Source organism: Lagopus leucura, unplaced genomic scaffold (assembly GCF_019238085.1).
Source record: "Lagopus leucura isolate 7727_CA_CO unplaced genomic scaffold, USGS_WTPT01 Super-Scaffold_100001, whole genome shotgun sequence".
Taxonomy (NCBI): domain Eukaryota; kingdom Metazoa; phylum Chordata; class Aves; order Galliformes; family Phasianidae; genus Lagopus; species Lagopus leucura.
In genome coordinates, this window is record NW_024962262.1 from 74,309,628 (window position 1) to 74,320,542 (window position 10,915).

Consider the following 10,915-nt stretch of genomic DNA (forward strand, 5'->3'; position numbering starts at 1 on the left):
TCTTTGAGTTCACCCTAACAGTTTTTGTTTTGGTGGCCTATTTGTGCAACTAAGAAATAGTAAATAACCCTCCATAAGAGAAGTCTAGTATGTAGTCTCTGTAGTACAGTGTACTTAGCAAGTTGTATTCTGTACTGCCAGATACTCACCCGAGTGCTTAAACAGCTATTTGTGTCCTGCCTTATGCACGTAGGCTGTTCCTGTGGGGAGCCTGTGGTTATCTGTTTACGTTACCACGTGCAAAAATACAGATGAAGGGAAGGAGCAGATACTCTGTAGCTTGTGGCTGATTTGCAAGTTCATAATGGGGCTTGAAGTAGACTAAGTCTTCAGGTAACTCTACTATCTTAGCACGGTGTGTGATTTAAGGGATTAGATTACTTCTACTAGGACACAGAATGAGGAAGTTTTTGGGAAATACTGCTTAATTTTGATGCTAGTCGTGTGTCTTCCCAGAGGGGAGGGAACAGCAGCAGCTGAGATAACTTCTAGCTGTGGCACTGACTGATAACCTGCATCTGTTTCAGCGGCATACTTCATTAATAGGTCTGAGAATCCAAGCAAGCCACATGCAAACAAACAACAAGCACATCTATTGTATTTTTTAAAACAACTTGTGTCAAATATTAAAAAAGTCACATTTTTTTTTATGGAATAAAGCCTGTCTTTTTACTGTAGAAGTGGTTACTTTTGTGTTATGAGACACCTTTCAGATCCCATGGGATTATTACACGAGGCTTAATTTGTGGTCTGCTGTTTCTGCTTTGAGATACTGAAACCACAACTCCCAGTCAGCCTGGCACTTACACAACTGGACTGCTGGAGAGCGTTAGTGTCTCACCATTATCAAGATATTTTATATAACTTCTGAGCAAAATAAGTTTTATTGCTGTGAAGAATACAATCATCTCACTGTAGGAACAGATTAATGCTTTTTATCACTGTGTGAAGATACACAGATCCAAGGGAGATGCAATTAACTGCCCTTTGCCTTTCTTGGAGTAGTTCTTTGCATGGATTCACAATGAGGAGGATTAAGTACCATGAAGTTTCTTTCTAGACTGTCATTTTTGGCTGAAGCAGCAGTCATGGAAGACAAATTTAAAGCAAATTGGGAAAGCATGTTGGATTGGATGTAATACACTCAGGGGACAACACAGACTTCACAAATAAAGTAACAAAATAAAAGCTGCTATAAAATTATTTAAAAATTCCTCATTATATTCAATAAAGTGCCATTATTTCTCAAAGCTGGGCTTCAGGGGGAGGAGGGAGAAATATGATGATGATACAGTCATTTGTAGCCAGCTGTCTTTCTTAAGGCAATTTAGTGTTCATTTCACCTTCAAATTCCACCTTTTCAGTCTGTGGCAGGAAGAATATTATTGCTGCTGTAGCACAGCAGAAACCGCTTTTAAAAAGGCCCAGGTTCCACATTATTCTCAGGAAGTATGGCTCAGAATTTGTTAGTGGCTGCGCTTTGTCCAGAGCTCACTGTCTGTCCTGGTGGGAGCTGAGCAGCACCGCTTGGAGGCAGGAGCTTCTGCCAAAACTGGATACAAGTGTTGTCACAAAGGTGCCCCTTAAGTTACATCAGGGCTGCTGGAGCTGCTGTGTGAACAAGTGTTACCATCCAGCATGTCACCATATGCGCTGCTTCCTTCTCCAGTATACACAACTGTTACAGAATCTTGGGGATCTTCACTGTAGTTCTCCAACACCTCTAAATGAGGCATGCTGGGGTCTCTCAAATACTGGAAAATGGCAGAAACGATAGTTTAGCTACTGATCCACAGAACAAGTATATTAGAAGTGACAGAGCCTGAGCAAGTACTGCTGGCTATAGGCAAGTTGTTTTAGAACAGAACTCAAAATACTAATTAAATGTATATTTATTTTATTCTGGATTTCCTTGAAGGAGATAAGAACTGAATAAGGAGGTTAAAAATGCATCACTTCTCTTTGCAGAGAAATAAATAAGATAGACAGCCATTTAAGTGAGTTAAATACATCCCACCATTACCTACTGTTGATAAACTTATCTTTGGAAAATATGTCAGTTCAAAGTCCTACAAAAGAATAAACCACAGAAGAGTTTTTTTCTATTATACTGCTGGGGCCTGCCCTATAGCTGCAGGAATCTGGCAACTGATGGCTTGGGCAAGTGAGAGAGAAGATTCTGCCTTATTCAGCACAAGACAAATCAGAACTGTACCTTTCATTGTCACCAGAAAGCTCCAGTGTCATTCTTCTCTTATAGTTACTACTTGCTTTGACATTCCCTTTGCCTCCTTGCCTTCAAAGTTAAGTTACCAGTGTTACACTGAATAAATGAAACTTTTAATCACAGAGAGAAAGATTAGAAAAAATAGCAAAAGAAGCCAGAGAAAAGGATTTGTTCTTAACTCTGTGTACTCTCCTGCTTACTAAACAGACCCTGTGTTTCAGGGGGAACATTAGGAATGTTTAAGAATATGGAATACATGCTGAATGAGAACTTTTAAATTAAGAACTGTGCTTGAAGGCTACTTCCTGTTTAAAAAGAAGAAGATCACCAGGACGAGACAACACTGGTTAGTAGAGAATTGTGTCAGCTGGAAGGAGAAAAAGTCCCAGGATTCACTGTCTCTTGCAGGAGGAGGTGGAGGGGGAAGAGAAACAAAATGTGTACACGTACCTCTTCAAAGTGTGATGGGATTCTTAAAGGTGGCTGGGACAAATATTTAATTGCTTTCTGGTGTCTCCATAAACAAAAGAAACCAGCTATTATGAAAACTAAAAGCAGACCGATGGACATAAATATTACTACAATATATCCAGCTTTGGCCGCCTCTGAAAAAGAACATATGGTAAGTTCATATTTGTATAGCTCATGTAAAACAACAAGCTGACATTTGCTGTCTGTGTAACAGTCAAACTTCTAAGTTAACGTCACAACCCTGCCACAGGTGCACTCTAAACGTCTGTGCTGAGAAGTAGCTTGGTGGTGAGTCCATACAGAAATCACCAGCTCTGTCCCCCTGTGCACCCAGCCTAATGCAAGACATGTAAGACATGCTAGCAGGGCAAACAGAGCTGGAGGAGTCGCTGCTGTTGGGCAGAAGGCAGGCAGGGAATGCAATCTGCCCTTCTTCCACCTTTGGTTTTTATCAGCAAAATGCCATTAATGCCAGGGGCTTTAGAACATGTGATTCCCTTCAGCAAAACAAGCACTACTTGACGCCAACATCACATCTCAGGGGCTTGTCATCAAGTACTTCAACTTGGTCAAAACTAGCAGGGAGATCAGCTCCTGGGGGCAGCAAACTGCAGTGACTGAGAATAAGGACAGCTGGAAGAATGTAACACAGACCATCAACTACTGATCAACCACTCTCAGACCATCAACCACTACTCATTCATTTGCCATTCATGGCAATTATGAATTGGTAGCCACATATTAACTCCTGACAAACAGAGGTATGTAACCAGTTACACCACCTAATGTCCTACACCCATCCCATCATATAAGAAAAACAACAAGAACAGGATTATACCGCTGATGGTTGTTCTGTAACACTCCGGGACTGTCTGCAGTCCAAGCAACTGGAAATCTAAATATGCCATCAATTCTACTCGAATTGTGAAACAATAAAGTGTCAATTGCTTCAGATCTTTAATTTTGAATAGTGTATCGCTTGTCTTTATCTCCTGTTGAAAGGAAAAAAAAAGGATATAAGTGTTACTGAAAGAATCAGAGCCTGGCTTCAGCGCAGTTCTCCTCCCCTTATTGAAGTTTCTCATTCAAAAAAGGACAGTTTTCTTAACTCAGCCTTCCCTAATGTGTCAAGAGACATCATGAAATACGGTGAAGTAGGAGAGTTGAGATGTATTTGAAATCTCTTCGTTTTAAATGAAATACACTCAACCATTTAAAACCTACCCACAAGGGTGTGAACAGCAAGGTCTCTCTTTAACCACACCGTGCTGCCGGATGCTTTCACACGGCTGCTGTAAGTCTGGCAGTTGATGCAAGGCAGGAAGGGGGAAGGAAAAGGGAGCCATGAGAAACGTCTCCACCATCAGAGGCTGACAGAAGCACACTGAAGTGCAGTGCTTCTGCTATTTTTGTGCCAAGGGGAAAAACAGCTGATGGGCAGTGCAAAATATCCACACTTCTACCAAGACTGAGCTTTTTAACCTGTGAGGGCTTCAGGGAAGCCTAAATAACCCTCCAAGAGTGACATCTCATTTCACTCTCAAACATTTGATCCACGTCAAAAACACATTTGTGTAAGGGAGGAAGGAAGTGGAGGCGTTTCAGATTTAGCAAGACCTTTAAAACAGAAGGCTTGAAATGATTTTTTTTCTGCTTCTGTTTTTCAGCAATCGGCTTGAAAATGACATTCTTGTGATTCTTCTTCCTTTTTCATTTTTACTTATACGTTTTTGAAAGGCAGAGGCATGGGCATACTGAGGCAGATCAAACCCACTGAGTCTAATTGCAAATGGGGACAGCTCTTCCCAGCTGCACCCAACATGTTTTGAAGAACTCCTGCCTTTCTCTGCCCTGGGAACACAGGCATCAGCAGCCTGTCGCTGACGCTGCCAACACAAACATTCCCCGAAAGGAGGAAGCGTGTTCCAGAACTTCCAAATTGCCTAAGCAAACTTTGGAATCTAAATATTATTTGAAAGCCACCTTTGACACTCTGCAGATTCTCTCCTCAGAGCTGCAGTGTGATTTAGCTGTGATGTCATATGGAGAAAAAAAAAAAACAACTATGTGAAAGTTCTGTAGTACATGCATTACTTGTGCCAGAACCAGACTAACTCACATTCAAGTCACCGAATGATGACCTCTGCTCTGAAAAAAGCATTCATTTTCTTCCTCCACATCTGTTGTTTTGCCAAGAAATGCTGACTCATCTCTTAGTCATAGAAGCATTAGGAACAAAACAAATCAGAATTCTTACTTTTTTAGTAGTAATTGTTGTGTTCTCCCAGTAGGACACATGATACTGGAAAAGGTAACCTGCCTCAGGTCCAAAAGGAGGTGCGACACTAATGAGAAGGGAGTCAGAGCTTACAATCACACTGTTTACTTTAGGAGGCCCTATAGTAGCTGAAAAGAAACAGAGAAAGAGCCGTGAACCTCTGGGATGCTGAACAGCTCATCATATTACATATTACATATTACATTATGCAGCCTGGATGTGGCTCTGGGCAGCCTGGTCTGGAGGTTGGCAACCCTGCACATAGCAGGGGAGTTGAAACTAGATGATCACTGTGGTCCTTTTCAACCCAGGCCATTCTATGACTCTATGATTACATTCAACTTTATTTAGATACTTTTACAGTACTCAGCAAACACTGAATGTCAGCATTTTTTTTTTTCCTCAAGAAAGGGAATGCAACATTTTTTCATCTACTTAATGCTTTCCTAACCCACCAAGGGATCCCACTCTTCCCCTGCACAAACAATCCTGCATCACAAGCTATGGATACATCAGTTGTAATCTTCAACTCAGGATTCTGGCAATTCCTTACCCCTGCATTCTTTACTACCAGGGAAAATACACTCTTTCCAGCATGGAGCACCATTACCCATCACAAACTACAGGAGAAGGCGAACCGAAGACCTTGTAAACCCATTCTTCTGCCTCTTCATTATTTTGAGGGGTTTTCTAAAACCCAACATTTATCTTCTCCAAATCCTGAGACCAATCACAGCGAGGAAATAGGGCAGATCTCATAAAGAACAGTAACATGCTTGTCCACACGTCTAATAGAATTTAAAGTGTGCCCTTCACGCTTCTGCTCCACAGTTGAGGGCAGGACAGCTTAGATTTGTTAAAAAGAGATCTGTTCAACAGAAACAGGTAGTTTATACAGAAACTGCCACAAAACAGGGGTGCATGTGATATAGGCTGTAATTCTTACAAGGTTTGACCATCCAAGGAAACTCATCAGTAACACGTTTCTATCTCAATACCTGTTGAAGGAATGGGCTGCTAATGCCACTGCTGAGGAACTGATGGATATCAAATTCCTAGTAATACACAGAGACCTTGCAGCATTTGCTAACCAAGCACCTACACATCTCTCGCTCAGCTCTTTCACATAACATATCCTAGAACACTTAACAAGTCTCCTTAGAGAGACGTACTGACACCACAAGTAACACTTACTGTTTCTCTCTGCCACAAACGGGTCTGTTTCTACCCAGGCTGAAGTCTTTGGCCCCATTTCAGCCCTCACACGCAGAACAATTGTCCAGCGACGTGCCTTTGCTGACTGGAGGAAACTACACTCAGTCTGGGCAATACGGGTGCAGTTTATCTCACTCCAGTGGTTGTAGGCACCTCTGCGACACAAAACAAAGGATGACCAGCTAACAAAGCTCTAAAATACAATCCCTCCTACCCAGAGGGTTTTTGTAAGAAAAGGGCATGTAGAAAACAACTGCTTTCACAAGCATTTATTCTACAGCCATTTTAGTGCCTGCATCTCTTCAGCACTGGGAAAAAAAAAAGGGTGAGGGAGAATTCAGAGAGGTGAGAATTACACAAGAAACTGTGCAACGTTTCTGGATGCTCTTTGAGTCTTCTGTCTTTACTCAATGCAGTGGAAACACAAGAAGCTACAAGAATCTATGTCACTGGAAGATGCTTTTGGATACACATAAAAACATCTGTAATAAGCAGCTCATACTTTCATTTCTACGCTTTTTTATTCTTAGCATATTTTTAAACCAAATTTGTTACCGGATTAAAGCAAAATAAGTTTGGTTGCTTCTCAAACTATTTGCTTACGTTTTAAGCTGGACTGTATAGGACACCGAGCCTCCATCCACTTGAACAGGAGACCACCTCAGGGAATTACGAAAGTTAGAGGAATAAATTGTTACATTCTTCGGTGCTGGCAGATGTGGAGAAGCTTCTAAAATAAGAAGAGAAGTTAAAGCAATTACTACAACATTTAACTACAGTGCTACCTTTCAGAAGGGGCGTAGTGGCAGGATCTTAATGCCCCTCACACACAGGAAGGAAACTGCACCAAAAAAAACTTTCATTAAGTCCTAAGTCCCAAATACAAAACAACCAGTTACGCTCCTGAAGTTTTAATTAGGTATTCTACTAGTTTCTTAGCCTCAGCTTTTGTGTAGTGCTCTTAAATAAGCACACATCACATTATGCTACACAGGGACCATTCTGCTTTGCAAACTGAGGTTCTTCACAGTTACAAATGCTAGGCAAGCTATTAATCTCTATTGTGCTCTAACGGTTAGTTAGAAACTTCCATTTGAGAAAAAGTTTTCACTTTCTAGTCACTTCTGGCAACCTCAGCACTGGTCTGGCATGTGGCGGGGTATCTCACACCATCAGCAATCTGTGCAGTCTGACACCCCACACAAATTAATCGTACAAAACTGAAGGCTGTCATGACAAAATACAACCAGCTACAGCAGCATTCTTTTCTCCCTCTTAAAAAAAAAAAAAAGAGTAATGAAGGATGAGGGAAGCTGGTTCACATTCTCTGCTCTCAGCACCACATGCTTATTATTTTGCCTTATATTAGCATGCGGATGCAGATGATTTCCCCTACCAGCTTCTGAAAACACTGACAGAAGTCTCAGAGTTAGGGCTCCATAGCTGAACACCAAACTGCCACGTGCCACAGAGTGCTTACTGCTGGGAAGAGGTCCTGCTGCACAGTTTGTATTTCAGTTAGCTATCAGGAATCTTGCTGACATTCCTGGAAGTGCAAACTGAACTCTGTAACAGCCATCAGCTTGTACTACCAAAATGTGCACTTCAAAACATAGGATCTGTACAGCAAGGGTGCTAGGCACACGTTGTGGGACCCTCAGCACCACACTCTCATCCAGGGAAAGGCAGAATTGCCTTCCTGTCTTTCTGTCCGGCTCAGATGTGGTCTTGCTTGAACAGCTAACAATCCTCAGGCTCTTCCCTCCTCATACAGACATTTGCTGGCTTGTCAGGTCACAGGTTAGAGCCCTGACATTGCAGAGCATGAAGCCACAAGCTGCAGTGCGTAACACCAACCCAGCCTGGCCTAGCCACGGGTTTCAGTGCCACGCCTGTTGGCACACATGTTGAAGATTCATCCTCATCCCTGAGCTCGGGCTCTGCCAGACCGGGTTAGCTCAGCCCAACGGGACTCCTGGTGCTCAGCCCTCCCGCGCCGCACGGCCAGCGGGCCTTTCAGCTTAAAACAAATGGCCAAGCATTCACACTCTAAATCCAACCCGACGTCAAGAACCCGAATCACGCGCTGAAGCGGAGCGGCAGATGGGGTGTCACCTCACGTGCTCCGAGTTTTCGCAGGAACCGCAGCGCCGGGCGCCTGGGGGGGGGAAAGGCAGCGGCCGGCGGCAGCCCCGCCACGGTGAGGTCACCCCGGGAGGGCACCGCCGCGCTCGCACCGCCCCTCCCGGCCTGAACCTTCAACCCCGCGCCGCTCGGACCGCCACGCCGCACGCACCTGCGCCCGAAGCCCGGGCCGAGCCGAGAAGGAACATGCCGAGGAGGAAGAAGAGGAGCAGCGCCCGCCACGGCATGGCCCGGCCGGCAGCGCCCCACCGCCCGGCCCGCCCGCCTCCCTGCCGAGGTCGCGGGACGACTGCCGGTGCCCGAGGAGCGGGACCGGCGGCGGGCGGGCCCGGGGTCCGCCTCACACCTTCAACGCGGCTGCCGCCGCCGAAGGAAAGTCATGCGCGATCGGAGGCCGGCTCGAGGGGGGCGGTGGCTGCCGCCCGGCCCCGCTCCTCCTCCTCCGTTAGACAGAGCCCGCCCATCGGGACGTCCTGTGGTCGCCCGGCGCCGTTCTCTTCGGGGAGCGGCGCCCTGACCCGACCGCAGGCGGTGCGTGCGTGTTTTGCAGGCGCGGCCCTGTGCGGTTGACGTGAGAAAATCTCTCGGGGCGGTGGGAGCCCTCTGTTCGCTTTCTCCGCCTGTGCGCTACGCTGACACGAGGTTAGGCCTAACCGCAGCCATTAAACGGTGCTGGCGGCTGCGCAGACTAAATCGGAGTTCTTCAGGAAAGAGGGGGAATGCAGAACTGTCCCTGCAGGATACCTCTACAAAGTGGCATTTTGGCTGCACGAAGGCTGCCTCAGCAAGGACTGAGAATCCACAGCCATCCAGTCTTCAGCAAAAGGCACCAGAGTGTGTCCAGAGAAGGGCAGTGAAGCTGTGAGGGGTCTGGAGAACAAATCTGATGGGGAGCAGCTGAGGGAGCTGGGGTTCAGTCTGGAGAAGAGGAGGCTCAGGGCAGACCTTGTAGCCACCTGAAAGAAGGTTGTGGTGAGGTGGGGTTCAACCTCTTCTCCTAAGTAACTGTGATAGGATGAGAGGGAATGGCCTGAAGTTGCACCAGGTGAGGTTCAGGTTGGGTATCAGGAACAACTTCTGAGCAAGAGCGGTGAGTCAGTGGCACAGGCTGCCCAGGGAGGTGGTGCAGTCACCGTCCCTGAGGTGTTCAGGAGCCGTGTGGATGTGGCACTGAGGGACGTGGGCAGTGCGCGTGGGGGGGGGGGGCTGGTGGTTGGACTGGGGGATCTTTTCCAAACTTAATGATTCCATGTTTCTATGAAAAAGAAACCAGACAAGAACAGTGTTAACACCTTGTATCTGTAGCACTAGATAAGGCTGGGCAGCTCTTTGTTTACAGCTAACCTTGGATGAATCACTTAATTCTGCTTTAGTTCAGTTGTTCCTCAGTCAAAAGAGAGATTCCTTCCCTTATCTTATCTGTCTGGCCTGCTGGTATCAACAGCGGGTTTTCCAGGCAAAGGTCTTCATCTGTAGGGGTAATAAAATAGGTTGGGATCTCAGCAGATGGCTTTTAGCACTGCCAGGTGCGCTGATAGCTGGGAACAAGTATAAAGAAAGGGAAAAATCAGAGGAAAAAAAAGAAAAAAAGCAGATTGGCTGTTTGGTTGGTTGCAAAAATAGAACAAGCTAGATAGGGATGGTAAAGATTAAAGTTATTCAGTTGCGGGTTCATACAGTTTTGTTTGCAGTGAACTTACCTGACCTGTTTTCAACCATTCTGGGAAGAGTGACTCATCTCTCAGTAGGCTGCTGCAGTTCTACTAAAACCCTTTGCTCCACGAGCTTCACCATAGGATTTCCCCAGTGACATGCCTGTGCTGAAACACAGATCCTTGATTAATGGTTCTGAAGCCAGTGAATGGATTTTGGTCACACAGCATTAGCATGACTCACGGTATTTTCCTGATGGCATGTGGCCAAGTGGGTAGCTGAGAAGGCCATGAACAGTCTGTGACTCTGAAGCATACATAGTAAAATGACTGGGCAAATCATGTCCAGAAGGCACACTGATTTTAATGGCATCTCTAATTCATGCATTAAAATAGATTCAGAGATGCACTCAAATATTTTGAAAAGCAATTTCAATACACCAATTAATTCTGAAGCTGGGTTTCCCTCTAACCTTGCATGGAAAGATGTGCATTTACTGTAAGTGTTGGAGGAATCCCATAACCAGTAATCATGTCTGTTTTCTCTTTGCCAAACCAGACAGGAAACTTTGAAGGCTTTTAGTTTTGTTCCATCTTTCTCCTTCCTTGAACTTCCTTGTAAGCAAAAGCCCAAGGAAATTGCTCCCCTGTGGTTTAAATGACTGTTAGGAAAGGAGTCACAGTAACTGGTTGTAAGTGAGAAGGTTCACCAAACATGTGACTTCTAGCGTTGTGCTGAGGGTGGCTTCTTAAAGCTGGTAGCTTAAGGAGAGCTGAGCGGGGAGGGGAGTGAATTGAGAACAGAGATGGAGAAAAGAGAGGACTGGAATCAATGTGATGCCTGATCCTTTCAGTGAGCTCCAAAAGAAAAAAAAGTACAAATAAACCTAAGAAAACTGTAGCACTTTTCAGAGATAATTATACATA

At 45.0% G+C, this 10,915-nt stretch overlaps 1 protein-coding gene across 1 annotated transcript; it reads right to left on the reverse strand.

Moving 5' to 3' along the window:
* Positions 1-865: 865 nt before the first annotated feature.
* Positions 866-8,596, reverse strand: IFNGR2 (interferon gamma receptor 2). The gene is made up of 7 exons (XM_042866380.1): positions 8,488-8,596; positions 6,795-6,921; positions 6,171-6,346; positions 4,956-5,104; positions 3,537-3,690; positions 2,678-2,832; positions 866-1,754 (listed from the first exon to the last, which is right to left on the reverse strand). Exons 1-7 carry the CDS (start codon positions 8,561-8,563, stop codon positions 1,584-1,586), a joined length of 1,008 nt encoding a protein of 335 aa, XP_042722314.1. The 5' UTR covers positions 8,564-8,596; the 3' UTR covers positions 866-1,583.
* Between the last annotated feature and the right edge of the window lie 2,319 nt (positions 8,597-10,915).